The 23297-nt window shown below is 55.5% G+C and overlaps 5 protein-coding genes across 5 annotated transcripts; 4 read left to right on the top strand and 1 right to left on the bottom strand.

The window, feature by feature from the left end:
• Positions 1-36: 36 nt before the first annotated feature.
• DICSQDRAFT_59923 (serine palmitoyltransferase 2) lies at positions 37-2285 on the top strand (the record flags this gene model as incomplete). The annotated part of the gene is made up of 3 exons (XM_007365518.1): positions 37-483; positions 702-1385; positions 1446-2285. 3 exons carry the CDS (start codon positions 37-39, stop codon positions 2283-2285), a joined length of 1971 nt encoding a protein of 656 aa, XP_007365580.1.
• Positions 2286-2829: 544 nt separating this feature from the next.
• On the bottom strand, positions 2830-8874 carry DICSQDRAFT_105612 (zinc finger dihydrouridine synthase; the record flags this gene model as incomplete). The annotated part of the gene is made up of 24 exons (XM_007365517.1): positions 2830-3103; positions 3166-3428; positions 3514-3671; positions 3725-3864; positions 3932-4089; positions 4160-4303; positions 4361-4442; positions 4499-4925; positions 4991-5141; positions 5197-5273; positions 5328-5441; positions 5497-6190; positions 6268-6425; positions 6481-6500; positions 6585-6778; positions 6841-6943; positions 7005-7171; positions 7236-7463; positions 7522-7573; positions 7630-7661; positions 7719-8007; positions 8064-8424; positions 8482-8754; positions 8825-8874. 13 exons carry the CDS (start codon positions 8872-8874, stop codon positions 6054-6056), a joined length of 2064 nt encoding a protein of 687 aa, XP_007365579.1. The 3' UTR covers positions 2830-3103; positions 3166-3428; positions 3514-3671; positions 3725-3864; positions 3932-4089; positions 4160-4303; positions 4361-4442; positions 4499-4925; positions 4991-5141; positions 5197-5273; positions 5328-5441; positions 5497-6053.
• Positions 8875-11311: 2437 nt separating this feature from the next.
• On the top strand, positions 11312-12937 carry DICSQDRAFT_59868 (cytochrome P450; the record flags this gene model as incomplete). The annotated part of the gene is made up of 8 exons (XM_007365516.1): positions 11312-11454; positions 11513-11780; positions 11847-11970; positions 12028-12041; positions 12105-12388; positions 12437-12565; positions 12630-12779; positions 12838-12937. Coding segments are annotated over 8 exons (1212 nt in total), but the record flags the coding sequence as incomplete, so codon positions are not given.
• A 688-nt stretch (positions 12938-13625) lies between these two features.
• Positions 13626-17782, top strand: DICSQDRAFT_180551 (uncharacterized protein; the record flags this gene model as incomplete). The annotated part of the gene is given in 11 exon segments (XM_007365515.1): positions 13626-13929; positions 14104-14531; positions 14551-14849; positions 14905-14957; positions 15016-15088; positions 15142-15353; positions 15413-15493; positions 15555-15733; positions 15794-16257; positions 16315-16492; positions 16550-17782. 11 exon segments carry the CDS (start codon positions 13626-13628, stop codon positions 17780-17782), a joined length of 3504 nt encoding a protein of 1167 aa, XP_007365577.1.
• Positions 17783-18439: 657 nt separating this feature from the next.
• DICSQDRAFT_136398 (uncharacterized protein) lies at positions 18440-19111 on the top strand. The gene is made up of 3 exons (XM_007365514.1): positions 18440-18513; positions 18566-18842; positions 18908-19111. Exons 2-3 carry the CDS (start codon positions 18800-18802, stop codon positions 19024-19026), a joined length of 162 nt encoding a protein of 53 aa, XP_007365576.1. The 5' UTR covers positions 18440-18513; positions 18566-18799; the 3' UTR covers positions 19027-19111.
• The last annotated feature ends 4186 nt before the right edge of the window (positions 19112-23297 follow it).

Here is a 23297-nt window from a genome sequence, read left to right as displayed (position 1 = left end):
TCGCCGACGCAGTCCATTTTCAAGAAGAAAAAGTCCATGTCCAGCCTCCCGACCGCCGCATCCTACCTGTCCGCCGTCTCCGAGGCCGACGCACGCGCCCGTGCTCACGGCGCGACCCCCACGTCGACCCCCGCCCTTTCCATGTCCTCCTCGGTCACCTCTAGCTCGGAGGACACCGTCCTGGACGAGAGTGGTGTTGATGTTGCTGACGGGCTCTCGTACCCTCGCGTGCCCCCCACGTCGGACCAGGTGTTCACGACGGTGCACTCGGAGTTCGGGCATTGCGCGAACGAGGACTATCGGTACACGTCGCAGCACCGCGCGGGAACGCCGTACAAGAGCATCCCGGAGCAGGACCCGCCGTATTATATTCTCCTCACGACGTACATTAGCTACATCATCGTAATCTGCCTGGGGCACGTCCGCGACTTCGTTGGCAAGAGGTTCCGCCGGGCAAACTACAAGCACTTGCTGCCGTGGAACGTGAGTGTCTCTCTTTGCGCTCCCGTCTGTATTTGGGGTGGCCAGAATGCGCGTTTTGAAGCGATTCTGCGACCTATTTTGCGCCGATTCTGAATATCTGAATCGTCTTAAAACCGTGGCCTGCTCTGACCACCCCATCCCGGAGGAAGATTCTGGGAACTATTATGGTCACGGTTCTGACGAGGTGGGCATTGGGCTGAATGATTCTTGCGTTCCAGGGCTACGCGGCTCTCAACTCGGACTTCGACTCGTTCTACACCCGCCGCCTCAAACTGCGCATCGACGATTGCTTCTCCCACCCCACCACCGGGGTGCCCGGCCGCACGATCGTCCTCCTCGACCGTTACTCTACAGACTACAACAAGACGATGGTCCTGACCGGCACGCGCACGCGCGCCTTGAACATCTCGTCGTACAACTACCTCGGCTTTGCGCAGGGCAAGGGCCCGTGCACTGCCGCAGTGGAGGCCGCCGTGGAGAAGTACGGCTGGTCGTCCGGCGGGACGCGTCTCGAGGCAGGTAACCTCGACCTGCACCAGCAGGCGGAGGCGCTTGTTGCGCGGTTCATGGGAACGGAGGATGCTCTCATCAGCTCCATGGGCTTCGCAACGAACTCCAACATCATCCCAGGCTTGGTCGGCAAGGGCAGCTTGGTCATCTCTGACGAGCTCAATCATGCGTCGATTCGATTCGGGGTGCGGCTCAGCGGGGCGAATGTCCGTATGTTCAAGCACAACGACATGAAGTCGTTGGAGAACCTGTTGCGCGAGGTAATCAGCCAGGGCCAACCGAAGACGCACCGGCCGTGGAAGAAGATCCTGCTCATCGTCGAGGGGCTGTACTCGATGGAGGGGACGATGGCGAACCTGCCCATCATCATGGCCCTCAAGAAGAAGTACAAGGTGAGCCTATCTGTCCTCAGCGGAAACAACGGTACCTGATTGCCTACTGCGATGGTGCAGTTCTACGTCTTCGTCGATGAGGCTCACTCGGTCGGTGCGATGGGTCCCCGCGGCCGAGGCGTCGCGGATTACTTTGGCATTAACCCACGTGAGATCGACATCCTCATGGGCACGTTCACCAAGTCGTTCGGCGCCGCTGGTGGATACATTGCTGGCAACAAGGAGATTATCGACCGGCTTCGCATCCAAGGCCACTCGTTCACGTACGCCGAGGCCATGACCCCGCCTGTTCTCACCCAGATCATCGCGAGTATGGCGAGCATCATGGGCGTCACTATGCCCAAGACCCCCGAGAAGCCGTCGTCGCCGTCGCTCGCGCTCCTCCGCTCTCCGGAACCCGCTCCTGTGATCCCCGAGAGTGAAGTCATCCCTGGGACGGCTCCTGCGTCTGCCCTGCCTAGCTGGATGCCGCTCGTTCCAAGCATGATCGACGGCTCGGACGGGAAGATGCGCCTGCGCCGGCTCGCATTCAACACGCGTTACCTCAACCGCGGCCTGCGCAAGCTCGGGTTCATCACGTACGGCACGGACGACTCGCCAGTGGTGCCCCTGCTGCTGTTCCACCCGGGGAAGATGGCGGTGTTCAGCCGGATGATGCGCACGCGCGCGGTGCCGATCATCATCGTCGTCGTCGCGTACCCCGCGACGCCGCTGGTGACGAGCCGGGTGCGGTTCTGCCTGAGCGCGGCGCACACGAAGGAGGACATCGACGAGGTGCTGCGGGCGTGCGACGAGATCGGGAACCTGTTAGATTTGAAGCACGCGGACGGGGAGCGGTGGCCGGTGGAGGAGATCATCGAGCGGGCGGTGGAGTTGGTGCGGATGCCGGAGTGCCCGTGAGTTGTCCGGGCTGGCAACGACTACCCAGGAGGAACGAACGCACGCACGGCCACGACTTTTCATACCTTACCCTGACATTTCTTAGTCTGGTGGGCGTCGCCTACACCCAGCAGCCCCCCTACACACCCCACTGCCGACCATAGACTTTTTGCTGGTCGGTTTGGCTGGAGGAACGCTCGCCGTCTGCTTTTTGGTTGCTTTCTGACATTGTGTAGATATACCCTACTATTCTCGGTTATTGGCCGGTTGTTCTTCTGGCCCAGACGCACAACTTATTCACGCTTCACGGTACTTCAGTACTTGAGCCCGCTTGTAATCATAAGTACGACGCGAAAAGGAAGAATGAGATCTCGAAAGCGAAGCGGGGTTTAGACGAATGTTCTTGGTGTGATGGGGGTTACAGATTCCATGAACATGAGCGTATTTCAGTATGTATGTAGCCCTTGGAACGCTCTTGCTGCGCGCCTGCAAACTGTCATGGGTTTCCGGGCCTCTGAACTTGAGCCGCAATTGCACTCTTCCTCTTTGCGCCCTACCGCACTCAGCTATATCTACCCGATAGACTCGCTTCACCGTCTTATTTGAGGCCAAGCCTCTGAACCTAGTCGGACAATTGCAGAACTGATCAGAGCAACTACATACTTGTGTGGCCTCCACACTTGTATACCGACATCACCCTTTCCTCGGGTTTTGTGCCTGCTAACTCAAAGTCGTCCTCAAGACGTCGTGAATCACACATTACGTTTGATTACGCCTTGTCCGGAGACAGAGCCCTCATAAAGTCTCGCACAAGTGTTTGTTCCGTGCAACATATATACGTGAGTAGCGAACTTTCCTCCGCCACCGGTCTTACCCTCCCGCTCTCGTTCCCCGCACACAGACAGACCATGATCGAGAGCAGACAGATGCCTCCGACCGCCAAGGAGCTCGAGTCCCTCGAGATCCTACGCGGCATCATGGGCGACGAGATGAACGCGGACGTCGCGCTCAGCCTCCTCCGGCGCAACGACGGCAACATGGACAAGACCGCGTCCGCACTCCTCGAGGGCGACACCGGCGACACTGTCGACCCCAGCATCTACGCGGACCTGCCCAACCTCGAGCCGCTGGACGCGCCCATGCAGGGGCCGCGCACCCCACCGCGTGAGTCCTCACTCTAGCTTTGTTCTCGCGCGAGTCGTGTGGAGGAGCGAGAGGAAGTTGGATGAGAGGTTGACTCAGAGGGCAGCGTCTAGGCCGGAGAAGGCGGTGATCGACTTGACGAAGGACGACGACGACAAGGAGCTCGCGCGCGCGCTGCAGGCGTCGTTGGAGGACCAGGGGAGCACGGCGTTTGGGCCGAGCAATAGGGCCCCGGACCCGAACTGGGCTATGGTCTCCTCGAATGTGCGCATCCATCGCATGCCGCGTGTGCCGCTGTGCTCATATATGGAGGACAGGTAGAGGCGAATGTGCCGAGCGGGATGTCGCAGGACGACCAGGCGATGAGCCGCGCGATCGAGGCGAGCCTGTCGTACAACGTCACCGAGGACACGTTCGAGGAGCTCTCGCTCGAGGACAAGGTGCGGAAGGGCGATACGTGAGTGCTTCCTCGCGCTGGTTCTCTATGTGGCCATTGTGCTGAGCGTCGAGTGCGTCTTCGTCAGCCCTGTCGCGCTTCGTCCCACCGCCTCCGGCTTGGTCTACGCCGCTCTCCTCATCCATGCCTTAGGATTCGTCCCTCAATTCCGGAGAACGTTGGCGGAGTGGGCGCCGCTGCCTGCGGAGGGGACTACGGAGATCTGGCCTCCTGACAGTGGACCTGGTGCGTGACTCTGCATTGTCTGGGATTCGTGAGCAACGTGCTGAAGAGCGGCGTCGGCCTTGATTCTTAGGGCGCCAGGCGTGGACGCTGCTCGAGTTGATGGTCAACATGGACCTGGCGCTGCTGGGAGAGCTGAACGCGGACGACGGTCTGCGCGACCTCGCAGCTGAGCCCTGGAATAGCCCTGCTGAGCGGTTGGGCGACGTGACATCCCGTAAGTCAATGCACGCGGCTCTGCCCACAGCATGCGACCGCTGAACAGTCCTGCCAGGATTCTACGAGAAGATCGTCTACGCGATCCAAAACGTATTGCAGTACAACAACGTATACAACCCGGAGCGGCAGCCGAGAAGGTAACCGGAGCTGTGCGCGCCCTACTCGAATCCCCCATCTAACCTGGTCTTTACAGGCTGATGATGCTGTCCCACGGCTACCACGACGCCCCCGCGGACGACCCAAACACCGACAACCTCTGCTTCGTCAAAATCGCCGTCGGCCCAGGGCCCGAGCTCAACGACCTCGTGTCTGCGCTCGCGGCCGAGTTCGCGCCCCCCGTGACGGGCAAGCTGAAAGGCGTCGCGAAGCGGCACGTCATCTTCGAGCCGTCGGACATCGTCGCGTTCCAGCTCGTGCGCGACAGCGCGCCTCCTACGTACGACGCCGCGCTCGGGAGGAGGACGGAGAGGGCGACGTTCAAGTACTCGAGTAGCATCTATCTGGACCAGTTCATGCGCGAGAGTTATGAGCTTGCGAGTGCGAAGAGGGCGGAGCAGAGAGGGCTGTTGGAGGAGGTGAGGGAGCTAGAGGAGAGGAAGAGGAACCTGCTGCGGTATAACGTGCGGTTCAATTCGTTTGTATGGGATTTCTGTGCTTGGGCGTGCTGACACGGTTGGGATTACAGGACAAGGACGTGCTTGCGGATCTGCAGTCGTGTCTGTACTATTACGAGAATATCGCAGAGAGCAACGGGGACGCGAAGCGCGATCAAGACATCCAGGCCAACAAGAAGAAACTTGCGAATATAATCGAGAAGATACAGGAGGAGGCTAAGGGTATGAGCAATCGCTTCTCTGCTGGCTTGATCCTCCGTTCACGATCGTTTCCCAGCTATCGATGCGACGATAGAAAGCAAGAGGACAGAGGCGCAAAGCAAGCTGGACTGCCCTGAGCTCCAAAAATATCGCGTATGTCTTTCCTTGCCTGATTGCCGTTTGTGACCCAGCTGAAAGTATCCGTAGTACGACCTCCGTGCCGTCCTCGTCCATGACGGCTTATACGGACGCAGCCACTTGTATTCGTACGTCAAGCACAAGGGCCAATGGTGGAAGACCCTCGACTACCATGTTACCAAAGTCAGTCTCTCTTATCCGACTTCCGGGTCTACTTCCCAACTCATACTTACTCTAGGTGTCTGAGGAGACCGCCCTCACGGACCCTGCCGGTCTGCACCTCGCCGCGGGGCCATATTTCCTCGTCTACAGTCGAGCCGTGTCCGAGGAAGAAGAGAACGCGCGCACCGAGTGGCCTGAGAACCTCAAGAACTCTGTCAAGCACAACAACCGCCTCTTCCTGGCCGAGATCCCGGAGGACGTCGCGGCGCTCATCGTTGACCCGAACTCGCCGCCGACGTCTCCGCCATATAACCTGCTCACGCCGTCGGAGCTCACCATTGAGTCGGACATTGTGGAGCCGCCCGAGTCAAGGGGCGAGCTCATGGACACCACGGATTGACTTTGGGTACCCCAAAGGATTGAAGCTGCTTGGGTACTGATTGGATGGTAGACGCGTATCCGCGCTCGGTGTAGCTATAGCACAACTAATGTAACAATACGGCAGGTTATTCTCGCTCGCTTAGACGATGTCCGTGTCTCTCTGTCCCAAGGTCCATCATTTCAACATATTCTTGCCGCTTCACTCACAATCTAAGTGGGCAATTTCAATCCCTCTCAGCACAGCCGGCTAAATCATCCTTGGCTCTCCTCTGTGCCATACGCGTTGCTCTTGTGTTTCGGGGTAAACGTCCACGATTCTGGTGCAGGCCCAAGGAACATCTCCGAGATCTTGACCCAGTCACGGCTGTCGGCGCTCGCCAGCAACGTCTCTGAATATCATACCCCAGTCGCCATCTCGGTATCAGCACCACATTCGGTAGACACGTGTACGTATGTCTGTACGCACCGAGGTCGTCGCGACCGCGATATGCTGGCGCGCGCTCGTTGATCTTGGCCGGGATGCGTTCGAGGAGGCCGATGGGAATGTAGCGGTACTGGAAGGAGAGCGCTTCGCATAGGTACCGGCGGGTCGTGTTCACGCCTGCGGTGTCTGAGCCAAAATGACTAAGAGGATGTCAGCGATCGCTGTCCTTCGTTCTCATCGAGAAGTCAGACGCACTTCAAACCGTAGTCTGCATACTATTCGACAACGGAAGGGAAGTCCGAAGCGTGCGTGAGCAGTCGTTTCAAAGGTGCGTGGTCCGGATGTGTGGGAAACACTACCTTGCGGATGAGCTCAAGCCTCTCCCGGGCAGAGATATCCCACTCCCTACGCTCCTTTATCTCGGTGAATATCCAGGGTTTGATGAGCGCGCCGCGGCCGATCATGATCCCGTCGACGTCATAGTTCTCCATCTTGTACCAGTAATCCTCGGACGAGAAGCAGTCGCCCCCGCCGAATATAGGCACAGGAGCCACTGCGGTCATGGGCATGTTAGAGCAAGGTAACCCAAGTAAGACACAGGGTAACATAACGCACGGTCTTCCTCCTCCTCACGCGCGCGAACTGCCTGCACGCACTGCTTGATGTAGTCCCAGTCTGCTAACTTCGTGTACCTTTGTTGCCGCGTGCGACCATGCAGCTGCGCACCAAACCACCTCAACAACGCATAACGCGTTTGATGGATATCACAGTGAACGTACAGTGATCGCAGAGACGTCCCACTCCGGCCCAAGGCGGGGCATGAGCTTGTGCGCCGTATTGCGGCCGTCCTTGACTCCCGTCCGGAGCTTTACAGTGACAGGGATATCGCCTAGCGCCTTGCTCATCCCCACCACAATTTTGCCCAACCGCCCGGCGGCATCGAGCACTGGTTGGTTCATGTCCATGTGAGTTTCCTTAGCTCAAGGCTGTGGTGCAGCGCGGACACTTACACGCAGAGCCGCTGCCGGTCTTGTACACAAGGTCGATTGGGCACCCGCAATTGACATCGACGAAGTCGAGGTTGCCCGCGCACTCGCGTCCAATGATCTCCGCTGCGGGAACGAGCAGCTGCGGCTTGCTACCCGCGATTTGCATGCCGAAGATGCCCTCGGAAGGGTGCCGCCGGACGAGTGACCATTCCTCTTTGGACCCTTGGAGAAAGGACATTGCAAGGCCCACTAGGCACGGACGTATAAGTCAGGGATGGACTGGGAGATAAGGGTGAGGAAGACACACTTTCGCCGCAGGTGATGTCCGCGCCGTAGTCCACGCATAGGCGGCGGAAGGGCTGGAAAATGAGCTCGTCAACAGATTGGAGTATACGGTAGTGAGGATATTGCGTACTAGATTGCCAACTGTCGTCAATGGTGCAAGGTCTGATAATGGCGGGAGTGAGCTTGAGTCCAGGATTAGATAATGGGAAGCGGCCGTACAAGTCTTTCCCTTCCAGTGCAGTCGCTTCTTCTCGACAGCGCGTATTGGCACGTCGGGTGTGTCGTCCTGCAACTTGTCGATTGTGGCGGTGGCAGCAGGAGGAACGAGATACGACGAGCCATTCGTGGTACTCTCCGGACCAGTAGCGGGCGTTGCCTGGGGTTCTGTTGTAGGCTCTGGTACATTGTCCCCTTTCTCGTCTTCAGTTTTATCGCTATTCGCCTTGTCTCCCTCAATCGCTGCGTCCTTGAGTTCTTGCAAGTATGCATCGGCAATCGGGTGAGGATACTGGTACGGAGACGAGTTGATAGTAGCTCAAGGGGCCGGAATACGGGCGGGCACACCTTCTTAGTCCGGATCTTGCGCAATGTATCTCCGTCAATAAAATTGACCTCCGTCTCCGAAGCAGCTACGTGGGCCTTCTTCTCCTCATCCACGACTAGCTCCAACTCCCCGACCTCGCGTGTGCGTGCATGGTTTCCAAGGAAGCGACACTTGAGGCCCTGCTTGCACTCGCCCGTTCTCTGGAATACTGGGCAGGTAGTGTTTGGGTCCAGGGAGGTCCTCGGCGCCTGCCCTTCCTCCATCTCCACGTCCGGTAACCGCACGAATGGGGGTTCATTCAGGATATCTTCCGTGGAGGGAAAGTATGTATCTCTTGGCTTGGCAGTGAGGTAGGCGGAGACGTCATGCGTAAACTTGCACCTTCAGCACGACGGCCAGTCAATTCCTGAACGGCTTCCAGCTGAACGCACAACGCACTCTGCACCGAAATCGCACTGCTTCCCGCTTGCGACCCTGAAGCACAGCTCGACCTCGTCGCGGACCTTCTGAAAGCGTCTGCCCTTGTTCGCGCCGCGTTTCTGCTTGCGCTCCTCCTTAGCGAGCTGTTTGCGCTGGGCGCCCGACAATCTCTTGCTGGGTTCCTCTGCGCCCGTAGCGGAGAGGGCTTCGGGCCTGCCGTTAACGTGGCTGCTGCTCCCCTCCGCGGCATCGTCGTCTGGGACATCGAGGGCCTGGAAGGAAAGAAGGAATCTGCGGGTGAGGTTCAACTACAAATTCGGGTAGATGGAGAGGAGCCTATTCGCCGGAGGGCAGTTCGTACTCTGGTTTGATTGGCGCAGTGCCAGGAGGCAAGGTCGCAGTCGTCGCCATGATCTTCAGGGCAGCTCCAGTGTGTCGGGAGGCCCAGATATGTTCGAAAAGATGGGGCTGAGGATGTCTGGCCCTCCGCGATGGTCGTCAGATCTCGCCAACTAGGCTGCAGATTAGATTAGATCGTTCTGAGATGTAGAACCGGGTCTCGGTAGTCGCCGAACTTGACCGTGCGTGTTGACACGACCGTTGACAAGACATATAGGTAAGTATAGTGATCCAAGGTCAACGGTATACTTTCGTTTGCTCACACACCTATGCTCAATAGTTTTATATCAGCCGCTATTCTCTCTCTGGCCCGGGCATTTCAGTGTGTTGAGCCTAATCAAAGGCAAACATAACCAGGCTTGTGGAACAAGCGGCCGCTCAAGCCTTCGATCGCCTGAAGACCAGCCAATGTCAAGTTTATAATCACCCTTAATGCGCAAACGCGGTGCCATGTGCAGGTTGTGTATAAGTGGCCATGGACGGCGGACATATGAGAGATGGCTCTGATGTCATTGAGGTGCCAACTAAAACGCTAAATCCCAGTTGGCTTGGAAGGCAGGCGCAGATGACAACCTCAGATGTCATGAGCATGCTCGGTACGATTGTTTCAACGCAGCCATATTGCATGCGAACGCTGCCCTCAAGGACCACAAATTCGGCATATGGGCAGAAGCTGCTAGGCGGGCTGATCGATCGCGGTTGCAGGCCTGGGTGCTGGCACTGCCGAGTCATGGCTGCGAGTCTCGAGGGTACACTAAAGGGTCAGCAGAAAAGCGGGGAGGTGATGAACAAAACACTCACTGGAAATTTTTATGAATGACGTCCGCGGCGACAAGGAGGACGCGAGCACAGACACCGAGGAGTCTGTTACCAGGTGGTGCTAATACTGTTCGTGCGTGCGCTCGTTCTTGCCAGAATTGTGTGCTAATAGTTCCTGTCCCAGACGCTCCTTACGTTTCAAAATGTCTATGTTGCCATGGCATCCTCCCTGGGGGTGCAGAAACGCGCTCAAGCTGAGCCCCACGCCGTAGTTGGGCCTCACCGTCTGCTGACTTTCGCGGACAGTAGGCTATCCCCTTGAGCTGATCGCACACATCAAGAAATTTCGCGCTAGGGACCAGTAGCCCCTCTTGCGCTGATCACCTGTCGATTGAGGCCGACGAACACAAAGGGTTCCGTATACCAAAGCAGTCCGCCGTGGTGATCAACCCGTGGTATGTGGTCAATATTTGCCTTGCTGGCGAGGACGTTGAAGATTACGAGGCTGTACACTCGGGACCCGCGATTGCACCCAGACGGCAAGATAAATCTTAGCGTCCAGCAGCCTGCTACGATAGCCCTTGGCTATGGGCGAAGGTTGCGCTTGCTAATCGTAGGGTTTCCTCACATGATCCATCCAGGATTCGCTGAGGCTTCCTTCTTCGCCGCCAAGTCAAAGCTTCTGCGCACCATATGGGCTCCACAGAATTGTCATCAACAGTACCGTTGGTCGGCTGCCGGCGTGCCGCTTGCCAGAAAAAGTGGCGATATGACAGGGTCCCACGTCAGCCACCACACCCAGTAGCACGTACAGATTAACAGGGTGCTGCACGCGTTCAGTACGATGCTCCGTGCCAGCATCGTGTATGGTTCCAATAGAAGCTAAAGGAAACCGTGGTATGATGTCTTGGATTGGACGAATACTCTTCGGTGTGTCAAAATCACTGCCGAGAGGTAAGTCTCTCCTCAGAGCGTGCTTGCATGACGCAAACTGATTCTTCCGGTTTGCATTTCTGCCATGTGCTCGGCTTTGTTTCACTCAACGAGCGCTCTTCTTTTATCGTTCGGAATCTTCTCCTCACCTTTTATAGGACGGTGCCTCACCTGACTGCACGATCCTAATAAAGCGAGATAAGGCTCAGCATCCTAGTACATAAAGCCTAGAGTTCTGCCTATTCTCCACTACCCTCACACAGATCGCTCACAGCCATGGGGAGCCTCCTTGCTCTAATACTCATCGTCCTTGCTGTACTAGCTGCGCTCGTAGTGAGAGCTAGATGGTTGCGCCGTACGGCTGCTTTACCACTCCCTCCTGGCCCTCCCTGCTATCCTATCATCGGTAATCTTCTTGATGTGCCAAGTCACGATATGGAGCTAGCGTTCCGCGGTCTGAACGCACAATATGGTACATCCAGATTCGTTCTGACGTCTGTTGTTGCTCCTCAACCCACATGATAGGGGACATTGTCTATCTGAATGCTTGCGGCCAGTCGATGATTGTTCTTGGCACGCACAAGGCCGCCATTGACTTGTTGGAGAAGCGCTCTTCCAATTACTCTGACAGGCTCTCTTCGCCCATGGCTTCCCTGTGGGAGCATGCCTTACGCAAGCAGCGTATGTCACTGACATCGTGTCGCCCTCTAGGTCAGGCTGGTCGTGGGTTTTCACGCTTACTAGATATGGCCCCGAGTGGAGACAGACGAGACGTCTCTTCCATGAGTACATGCACCCAAACGCCGTTCTCCGGTACCGTCCAATTCAAGAATGGGAGGCCTGTAAGTACCTCCTTCGGGTTGTAGAAGATCCCAAGAATTTCCTTCACCACGGCCGACAGTGAGTCCCAACCCCGTAGCGCAGTGTGGATACGTGACTAACCTTCCCCTTTGCCTAGCTTCCTCGGTGCCACAATCATCCGAGTGAGCTATGGCATTGATGTCGACAAGCACAAGGATACAGACTACCTAGGTATCGCCGAAGCAGCCCTGGCCATCTTCTCCCAGGCCTTCCTTCCCGGCAAGTATCTGGTCGAGTCATTTCCAATCCTACGTTATCTTCCGTCCTTCATGCCTGGAGCGGGTTTCAAGCGGGAAGCTGCGAAATGGTACCCGGTTGTCCGTAAGATGCGAGACCTACCATGGGAGGCTGCTATGACTGCTTTGGTGAGTGACAGCTAAGAGTATGCCATGCCGTCAATAACTGACGAAGTAGCAACGCCCTTGCTGCAGCGTGAGGGTAACGCTATACCTTCAATGGCCAGCGGCCTCCTTGAACGCATGTCTCACCTTGACGAGAAAGCAGCGGCTGAACAGGAGGAGTATTCGAAGAATGCCATCGCATCTGCTTACGCCGGTACGTCAAAACATTACCCACCAGAAGTCGTTCCCAGCTAATGGATATGATTTCCAGGTGGTGCCGACACGGTGCGTTGCCTTCTATCATGGGCACCGTGATAGGCACATACTGACCGCTACTACATTCTTTAGACAATCTCCACACTCCAGACTTTCTACATAGCCATGGCCTCCTTCCCAGAGGTACAGAAACGGGCTCAAGCAGAACTCGATGCTGTCGTCGGACCACATCGCCTTCCCACATTCGCAGACAAAGATGATCTTCCTTATATAGCAGCAATCATGAAGGAATGCTTGCGCTGGCGACCCGTTGTTCCACTTGGCGTCGTTCACTCGTCGTTAGAGGAAGACGAGTACAATGGCTACCGTATTCCAGCGCGGTCCGCAGTAGTCAGCAACCCATGGTATACTCCTCCGTGATACTTCAATTACGCTATGACTGAGCATGTCGGTCCGGTCACTAGGGCATATGTCAGAGACCCGAATCTATATGAAGACCCGGAGGCATTTCGACCGGAACGCTTCCTCAAGGATGGTAAACTAGACCATAACGCTCAGGATCCAGCTGCCATAGTTTTCGGCTATGGACGAAGGTACGTGGCTCTTCTCGTTCAGACTACTCGTTCAAATTGAACTGTTCCACAAAACTCTTCGCAGGATTTGTCCGGGTCGCCACTTCGCAGAAGGATCCATCTATGCGGTCGTGTCGGGGATCCTACACACCATGTCAATTGAAGCACCCCTCGACGAGCACACTCAGCCTATTCGCCTCGCCGACCACGTCAAGATGACCCACGGTGTCCTCTCGTGAGTATTGTCCGGTCCTCGAGAGGCACGCTTCAACCTGTCTGAACCCGAATCGTAGATACCCGGAGCCTTTCGATTGCATCATTAAGCCTCGTTCTCCGGAAGCTGAGATGCTGATCCGAACAAGTTTGAGCGAAGACGACGTGACAACCCTCTAATCATTGTCTGCCAGTGTAGGAGAGTTTGACTGAAGCGGATGATTGTCATGGAGCATAAGGAAGAGTAATCGTTAGAAGTAGAAGTTTTGCTTGTGTGCTCGTGGATATCAATCGTAACACTGATAGTGCAACCAACTACCAGTGTGATGTGGCGAATCGCGCACAGTTGAAGATATACCAGCCGGGCAGGCATAAAAATAATGACTATCAATCATGCATTGTCACAGTAGAGTCAAACGATGCCGGGGGAACGAGCGTTGAGCAAGCGCTCACGGCATACATACCATCACTGTCAGACCGGAAGGTGCCGAGGCGAATGACGACATGGCTGCCGCTCTCTGCGCCGCTGTACCTCAGCCACCCAGAGCTGCAACGTAGCCACTGTATCTCTACCCCGTTGTCCTCGACAATACGAGCTCATTTTCCACACAACCGTACTCCTGGGACCATAGAGTGTCTTCCCAAGTTACAATTGTCTCAAGACTTGAATTTGAGTCACGGGCGAAGCAGGAGATCCACCACTCCACCGATGACACTATTTCCTGGAGGCAAAACCGCCGACATACATCACTCCAAAGTTACTGCGACATACGTGCTTCTTCCATGACCCTACTGCCTCAGCCTCACTAGCACCTTTCTCTCACTAACGCAATCTCTTTCACGACCTTCCTTGTGATCTCATTCGATCATGGCGCACAAGCAGAGAGAACCATACTCGGGCAAGAACCCCGTACCGGTCATAGCCACCAAGCTCACCTCCCTTATTTCGCCCGAGAAGGCTACGGATGCCAAAGCGAAACAACTGCAGGATTCCAGCGCGCGTCGAGAAGCTAAGGACACGCGGAAGACGGCAGACAAATTGGCTAAGGGTCATGTCATGCACGTCAAGGACCCAACGACCGGGGAGGAGCTCGACATTTGCAACGCGGACGAGGAGCCAGACACGCGCTCGAAAGGAGAGAATGTTCTGCATAACGATTTCTCCCCTCCAGGTGAGTGTCGTGATGCTCAAGTGCGTCTCGTATCTTGTGGGCAACGACATCATCAATGGTCGGTTCATTGAGACATGCGAGGTCTCGCCGTGATGCTTCGCTTCACACATGGGGCTGTTCTCATTCACAGTTCTTGGAATATGTCGGGATTGTCGTGCTGACCATGATGCGCAGACTGGCAAGCGCATCGCGACCACGTCCTCTCCATCGCGAACCCCTCCGTCGTCTACACCTCCCTCGCCTTCCTCGCATCCTTTCTCCTCTCCATCATACTCCCTTCCTGGCACTGGCGCGTACTCCTCGCCCTGCCCCCAGCACTCATCAGCTATGTCCTCCTCTTCCGCTTGAACCACGCCGCCGAGGCGGACTTCGAGCAGCGCGTCTGGCACTCGGAGCGCATGCGCGGACTTGCGGCGGGCTCGGACGTCGACCACGACGGGAATGTGACGGACGAGGAGCGGACGAAGGAGAGCGCGGAGTGGGCGAACGCGGTCGTGCGCGGCCTCTGGCCGATCATCAACACGGACCTGTTCAGCTCGTTGATTGATATGCTGGAGGACATCATGCAGTCGTCCGCCCCGACGTTCATTGTATGTATTCCTGAACTTTCCTTTAGATTTTCAGTGCAATCCTGCATCGCTCACGATCGGGCGACAGCACTCCGTGCGGATCGCGGACATGGGCCTTGGGTCAAACGCAGGCCGTGTCACTTCTATCCGCTCCCTCGCAGACGTGTACGGCGGCGAAGGCGCAAATGGCGAGCATAAGGACAGCATTGAGGGTCTCGGCATCGATGTCGACACTATCACACCGGAAGACCGCGACGCGCTCGATGGGGACCACATCAACCTCGAAGTGTCGTTTGCCTACCAGGGCCTGCCGAGCGGGAAGACGGCTCAGAGCAAGGCTCAGAATATACAGTACGTCCAGACGCATTATCTGCAGCTTAACGCAGTTGGATTGACGCGATTTCAGCTTGATGGTTGAGTTCTTTCTAGGTTTGAAGAACTTGTGGGGCTTCCGAATCCGTGAGTATGCCGTATAATGCTGTGAAGGACCCATTGTGACCATGTCAATCTCCTCTAGCCGTATGGGTCGAGATTACTGGCGCAGTAGGTACTGCCCGCACTCGCCTCCAGCTAATCCCGGACCCGCCTTTGTAAGTAGATCCTCTCGCGGTTCGCACCCGACGTACTCTGACAGGTCTCGTAGTGTGAAGACGACCATTGTCACCCTGATGGGCCTGCCCCGAATCACGATCTCCGTGGTGCCTATGAGCAGAGCGTTGCCGAACATCATGAACCTACCCTTCATCTCTGGTTTCATCTCGAGCGCTATCGACACCGCTGCGGCCGAGTACGTCGCCCCCAAGAGCTTGACCTTGGACCTCCAGCGTCTCATTTCTGGCGACGATATCAAGAAGGGTGAGTTTGGCCTCCTGTCCGAGGTTGTCACTTATGCTTAGCACACTGTATGCGCGTAGATACGGAGGCCATCGGCGTCGTTGTTACTCACATCCACCGTGCAACGAATATCAAGAAGATGGACGCAACCGGGTCGTCAGGTACGTCACTCGTCCTCTCGCAGTGTTCGAAGGACCCTATCCAGAACTGAAGGTTCAGCAGACCCATACGTCGCGCTCACGTACTCGCGACTCGAGAAGCCGCTGTACTCGACGCGGATCATTAAAGGCGACCTCAACCCCGTGTTCGAAGAAACCGCAGTGCTGCTGGTCGACGTCAATACTGTCAAGCTGCGCGAGAAGATCAGCTTCCAGCTGTGGGACTCGGACCGCATGAGCGTCGTAAGTCTCCGATCCTTGTATTCGTAAGATATGTGCTCATCGACTTGCCGGGCCCGACAGGACGATATGATGGGCTTCGTTGAAATCGACCTCGTTGACCTCATCCGGCACCGTGGCAAGCCCGCCCGGCGCGTCTCGCCGCTCGCCTCGCCCGACTCGCGCAACCGCCCAGGCTCGCTGGAGTACACGGTCGGGTACTATGGCAAGTTACCCCCCAACAAGGCGCTCACGACGGACGGCACAGACCCGAACATCCCCGACGACCTGCGCGGAAAAGAGGAGCTCAAGGACGCGAAGGCTGTCGCGCTCAATGACATCGAGGCCGCCGTGCTCGTCACCCCGCCCGATCCTGAATGGCAGAGCGGGATATTGAGCATGCAGGTGCACGAGATCAGGGATCTGTCGGTGAAGACGATGGGCAAAGAGCGGAAGGGCGGTAAAGGACGCGAAGGGGAGAAGGGCCAGGATACGGGAGAGGAAACGGAGGAGGAGGACCAGGGGCTGCCATCGTCTTACTGCATTTTGTGAGTCTTCCCCACTGTGCCTCGGCTGAGACTAGAGCTCATATGGGTGCGTTGCAGATCACTGAATGATGAGCTCGTGTACGAGACACGGGTGAAGCCCATCACGAGTTCACCAATGTTCAATGCCGGAACGGAGCGCTTCGTCAGGGACTGGCGGAAGGCCCACGTCGCAGTTACTGTCATGGACTCGCGCATGCGCGAGAGCGATGCCGTCCTCGGCACTGTGTTCCTGAAGGTTCGTCTCTTGGCCCACGCTGTCCTGGATGATGTTCAAACCTCCAAAAATTCATAGCTCACGGAAGTCTTCGTAAACGCTTCGGAGGTCACTCGCTTCTACTCGCTCGAGAATGGTCTGGGCACGGGCCGCATCCGAATATCTCTTCTATTCCGCCCCCTCGAAGCCAAGCTTCCGCCCAGCCTCCTCGGCTTCGATACCGGCACGCTCGACATCTGCGCCATCTCTGTTGAAAACGCTCCTGGAGACCTTGTGCAGTGTGAGGTCCGCCTGAAGACCACCACCGGCGAGGCCGAAGAAAAGGTCTCGTACAAATCTGTCGAGCGATGCGCCGGAAGCCTGGTCTGGTTGCCGACCAGCGAGACGAAGCTGCCTGTGCGCCAGCGGTACGCCGCAGCGCTCCTCGTCTCCTTCCGTGACAAGTCCGGATTCAAGAGCTCTGGCCGCAAGGCCCTCGCCGTCCTTTGGCTCCGCGATGTCGTCGACCGTGCTGAGGGCCCCGTCGAGTGTGCGCTGTGGCGCGCGAAGGGCGGCGACTATTCGCGCCTCAAGTACAACTACGTCCCGCCCGACGGAGATCTGTCGTACTGGGACAGCGACCGGGAGAAGGTCGAGAAAATTGGTACGGTGCGTATCGACATGGCGTTCTGGCCTGGGGTCGGCGAGAAGCACTACGAGATGCTCCACGAGGGCCGTGGGTCAAGGAAGCGCGCGTCGTGGGATGAGTACGACCGCCAGAAGACGGGTGGGATGCGGGACGAGGTGGGGGAGATGAATGTTCGAGTGCCCAAGCCGGACGACCATAGCTCGAAGGAGAACAATGCCACGAAGAAGACGGAGGATCAGCAGAGCGAAGAGCAGAAGGACAAGACACTCACCGGGGGCCCGATCAACGATGCTCATGGCGACAACGAGGACGCGAGAAATGATGCTAAGGGCGAGGGGTTGAACACTGCGGTGTCTGCTGACGAGGTTCAAGTTGTTTCTCCGGATGGCAGTGAGGCGGGCGCGCATGCGGCGGGCGCAGACGGAAACGATAGCGAAGGCGATTTTAACGACGACGACAATGGAGATGGTGGGGAGCGGCCACGGAAGCGCAGTCTGATGGAGAAGGTGAAGGACTGGCGGCAGCACGAGAAGGAGCTACATCGAGACCACCGGGGCATCATGCAGGCGAAGCCGGTGCGCACCGCAGAGTGGATCAAGGACAATGTGCAGGATAGCGTGCATAACGCCAAAGACCACTTCAAGATGAAGACTAGGCAGCCGGACGTTGAGACGGAGGTGTGAGAGTTCATTTCCTCCTTGTTTTGTCGCAATGTTTTCGCAAGGACTAGGATGTCCCCTTGTAGCATACCCGATGTATCATAGCACTCTTGGCATCGTATTGGACTCTTCATGCATATTGGCAATCAAGCGCTGTGTGGGTCTTCGTTGTCCAGTCCGGGTTCGCGTCAATCGTTAGTAATAGAGCACCAGTATCCCGTCGGTGTTACTCCGAGAGCCATAAACGCGTATAATCAGGGTTGGGCATAGAAGTCTTCCGAATCCTCCCGACTTGCCTCGGCCCAGGTCGTCGACTTACGCCACACCTGCGATTCTGCTTTGGTTAGTGCAACTTCGGTCGCAGCAATGGGGCGTTTCGGGATGACATCTCGTCGTTGACCGGCTCGAGGCTGGCTTGGAGAACATGTCAGTTAGGTAGGCAAAATTGGGCGACTTGTCGAGGCGGCTCAGAAGGGCTGCGGCACGAACGCCTAGTTCCGAGAATCGCACGACATATGTTTCCTTCCATCTCTCATCTCCAGTGACAGTATCCTCCGCCTTGAACCTCACCATTAGATCGCCTTATGTAGACGGCTCTGCAGAATGCGAGGGATGAGCCCGAGGGCAAAATGAATACATTACATATGTCTCTCACATGTGTCAAGCTCGTTGTCTGTGTAACACGAGCCGCCCGTCATCTCGACAGACGCCTCGGAGTAGGGGTGGTAAAGCATGTATGTCTTCCGCTTCTGGTTCTTCAATGCCTGTCAATGATGGAGGCGCACCACCCTACAAGGCTGGACGCACATGGACTCTTTTCACCGCCTACACGAGCTACTTCTGGACGAGGGACTTCAGGCAACGGTCGATAGCCGTCTGCTGCTGCTGCTGCTGCTGCTGCTGCTGCTGCTTCGCTTCGAATTGCGTTATCCATGCGAGCTCCACAGATGAATCCTGAACACGCCTAGAGGTGCGTACGCGTGCAAGGCTTTGGTGTAGAGAGACAGCAAACGTGCTCAACCTCGTTCCGACAGCCTAGACATGGCCCAGGATGACTCTATCATCCCCGCTCAGTTCCTTCTCGCTATCCCATCCCACATGCGCCATCAGAGTGTAAACAAGGGGTGTGGAATGAACGTCGGTACTTACACCTCGAGTTCCTTCTTTATTACCGTAGGTCAACACTCCGGACGACCCAATCAGGGCCTTCCATAGTCCGGATGTTAACACCGTATCCAAGCAATTACAAGCGCAACCCATTGCGTTAAGGATCGAGGGATGTACTGTGCCCAGCAAGGAGTTGATCGCGGCCAGATGCGCTGAGGGATCGGTTACGAGGGCAACGCACTCTTCCTGGGTGATGGTCAACCGAACGCGCATCGAGATGTTAGAAGCTGGGAAATCGGAGGATCGCGACGAGCATGCGAACGCAAAGGTGGCGATATGTGCACGGACGTAGAACAAGCTTTCTGGGGGTCCGCGAAGGCAGCCTGATCCAAATTCTGCTCGAGCGGGTTGAGCTTCCTCCCGCCGTCGTGAGTTTGCGGAAAAGTATCATGCTGCAAAGCCAAATTAGTCTACATATTGAGACCACGTGTGTGTTGGGAACACGAGAGAGAGAGGGGTAGTGGCCGCTATAGGGAGTCCATGCGATGACCGACGGTGAATTCCAACATTTGGCATCTCGACTGGTAGACGCCAGATCCAGACCAGCGCCCGTACGTTCGCGTATCTCTCCACTTCTTGTCATCATATCCGACTCCTGCGTTCTCTCCGAAGCCGGGTATTGCGATCTCAAGCACTGTTCATACGTACATTTATGTGCTTGGCGCACACAGAGACGCACTCGGCTCTCTTTCGCTCATAGCCATGGACGTAGGCTCAGCTCACCATCCCCGCTACGAGACCTTCTTCAGAATGCTGCAGATCTTTGCATTCCCACTGTAAGAGATCATCGCACTGATTGCTATTGTTCCAGGATACGCAAATTTCCCTCTCAATAATTGTAGCAGCTGATATGGTGGTTGCAGAGCTTTTCACGCACCCATGACATACTTCATGCCCCCGCCGTCTTCCCGAGACCGCCTCCCCTTGTGTGCCCGGTGAGTCAGATCCATCGTCATGGCATGCTATCAATTGCGGGTCCACCATGAGGGTCCCTTCGGGGCGGTGGCTTGGTGGACATGGTTACTCGCTGCTCCTCCTATCGTGTTCTAGACCAAGGGGCCGTGTGTAGGCAACAGCGCCAACGGATGATAGCAAGGGAAGTCAGAGTATTGATTGGTGGGTCGGTCAGTCAGTCACATTGAAGTCCAGGATCATGTATTGCGATGGTTATGTGGATGGGAGTAGATTCTATCAGGCTATATGACACGGAAGCTGGCGATGGACAGCTGCTGCGCAACCGCCTCGCAAGAACTTCGCTCCAAATATAGCCGTAGTCTCGTATGCAACGACCTCTCCGTCGTCTGTGCTGCGGTGGGTCGCAAGCTGCCACGGATAGGTACGAGACCGCTGCAATTCCCAGTAGTAAGATGTCGCTATGCATGAATGTCTGCTACGAGATAGGGACGCACGAATTATCTCCACGCTTGTCATGGTGTATCGTACGTGATGTTGATTTTACTCAACGTGGGAGTTGCGGGAGTGGTTTCTCTATGTGAACGCTTGTTCCGACCAATACTCTGTTTGTTTCTCTCAGATGACGAGCAGTTGCTTCTTAGTACGATCTGTGTATCACCGCTGACGGTCAAGAGGAAGGCTGAGAAGCGTGCTGGTAGATGGATATCATCGCGTTCTGGATTAGGCCTTTAGTATGGGTGTTCATTAAAACTTGATCCAGATGACAGGAAGCTTTTACTCCTATCACCATCTTGACGAGTAATGGTATATCCCCAGCCGTAGTGTGAAGATCAGACCGGAGAATGATATGTCCTTCGTCGTAGTGCTCACTACTGATGTCATCGCAACCCCTGGCTTGTTCTGATTGCGGCAAGGTATGTCCATCTCTCGAAGCATTCACTTTCAGTAATTCGGAACCACTTTCAGTAACTCGGAACCACTTTCAGTAATTCGGAACGGTACGAATAGCCAAGAGAGACACCCCCCGACATTCTTATAGCCGCAATCTCAGGAATCGCCAGAAGTTCGGCGCGGGGACTATTCGATCCTTGTTCGGCACCCCCGCCGGCTTGCGCAGGGAGAGCTAGCTAGTGATCAGGATATCAAATATTGTTCATTATATTTATATCGAATGTGCCCAATACGTCCTCTCTGGCTACGAACAGAGAACATTGTTCGATGCAGTAGTTATATAGCGAACTGAGCTTGCGCCCCATAGGGCTTAAACCAGATCTACAGTACTCCTCCTAGCAGTCTCTGGACTACTTCCCGTCTATACCACTGTTAGGATATTAGTTGGCTATGTCGAACTCTTCAGAGGCTCAAGCTATCACATCTGAAGTCAGGTGTGTCTCAGCTTTGGTCACATTCGTGTACCCTGATCAACAATTCATGGCAGCGAATTCGCCGCGGCTTGTGTCAGTTATGCTGCCTTGAGTGCGTTCCACGTTCCTTCGATCTGGACTTGAACGTTAACTCAATCGCATCTGGGATTCTAGCCCTATTCATCTATGACTACCTGATCACATTCGGTAATGAGGTCACACTGTTCTGGATGCCGTGGCAAACAAATGGCGCCTTTTTTCTGTTCCTGCTAAACCGATACATCCCTCTCGCTGTACAAATTAGGGGCAACATACCATTGCCTGTCTCTTACAAGGTGAATATTACCACTTTTCGGTATTTCATAAAGATATTCAGTGCTTCAGCAGAGGTACAGACGATTCAGCTAGAGCCAGTGCACACTCGGGAACAGAGCCGCATGCTAAAACAAGTTCAGCGCCGCTGCATCTTTCACAGCACTCAACGTATTGCGGGCTCTTAAATACATACCTTGGGCCGGTATGTACTATGTTTTATGTCGTGCTTTTCTTGCATTCAACCAGATCACAGCATTTTCTGCACTTCGGTCATATTCTTTGTACCAAGGACCGGGCAGATTGGTGGGCACAGTGACCATATTCACCCTGTCCTTGATCCCCATGTTCATGGACATGATTGTATGTAACTTCTTGACTATGAGCGACGATATGATACATCTTTCTTGAGCAGGTCAAGTTACATTTTACCTCCTTGATGGACGTCCCAGATAGAGGTTATGTGGCTGTTACGAGCATATCGACTCAGACAATGAGGATCTAATTAAATAAATATCAGATGTGAGCTGTTATCATATGATCTTGTACGAGCCTCTGACAATCGGGTCTTCACAGTATTGGTGGTCTCCAGATGTTCTCTGATAGTAGCCAACTTATCTATTCTATGCATCACCTGGTACCGAACGCACGGGATCATGCAATTGTCCTGAGGGAATTCAAAGGGCAAGGACCACCGGACTCTCTCAAGCACTCTTCTCCATGATGGTATGTAGTGTCATCGATGATAAGCTACCTTGAAGGCTCAAGCATCTCATGAATCACTTCCATAGAGACTACCTACTTCCTGTCAGTGCTCGACCATCGATTCTTCTGGCACTCCTGACATCTGAACTATAGGATACTGCTTATCCTGAGCACTCTTCACATTGCATTTACACTGGCTTCGGTGAGATTTGTATTTGTTGAACAGGCGCTGGTTGACACAGCTTGCCTAATACAGCCGTCACAAGATATGGAACGGCACAGCCAGTTACTGCAATAACCGAGGCTGTACTACTCATGTGGTACACACACAGCTTTGCTGTGTACGCACTGCTTCTCTGTGCGACTGTGCATCCTGGGAAGGTACTGTATAGTACTATGTAGCCACAGATGTACAGTAGTATATATAGGGGACCTCTGTACCCCCAATCTACAGTTCAGTTCACTCGAACGTCTCCTCTCATCGCTCTAACAAGCCTCTTATAACCAACAACCCTTCTAGGTGAGTTGCAGGCTATCCACTGTCGTTGCCACCCGTGGGAGGGCCTTCGCCCCCCGGGTTCAACAGGTTATGAGCCCTGCTCGACGCTGCAGAATCTGTGCCGCTCATTGCATGCTGCGATCTGTAAGCTCGCAGCTCACCTGGATCTTTTGCCATCGTTATCGATGTGCAACCGCTGCTTGGATCTGGTGCGATCATACGCTGCCTGCCATGCATGCGCTGTGGACTGTTGTGGCGCGCTTCGTCGCTGCCTACAGTGCCACAGAGAGGTAACCTATGTCGGCATGATCTCTCTCTGCCTCGACTGCGTTCTTCGAAGGCGTGTGGCTGACAAGTCTCCCTTCTAGAACCATACCTCTCGACAATATGTCTGGTGCTCTCTACAGTGCTGTCCCTACCGCCTTCGACGGCCGCAACTACCTCGAGTGGGCGCAGCCGATGAAGTCGTACCTCAAGGCGCAAGGCCAGTGGGGTTCGATCATCAACACCCAGCCTACTGACGCCGATGAGGCAAAGGCCTGGCTCGATGCCGACCTCAACGGCCCAAGGACCAACA

The sequence above is a fragment of the Dichomitus squalens genome (assembly GCF_000275845.1).
Source record: "Dichomitus squalens LYAD-421 SS1 unplaced genomic scaffold DICSQscaffold_12, whole genome shotgun sequence".
NCBI lineage: Eukaryota > Fungi > Basidiomycota > Agaricomycetes > Polyporales > Polyporaceae > Dichomitus > Dichomitus squalens.
Note: the sequence above shows the minus strand (reverse complement) of the source record. Positions and strands in the feature narration are given on the sequence as shown.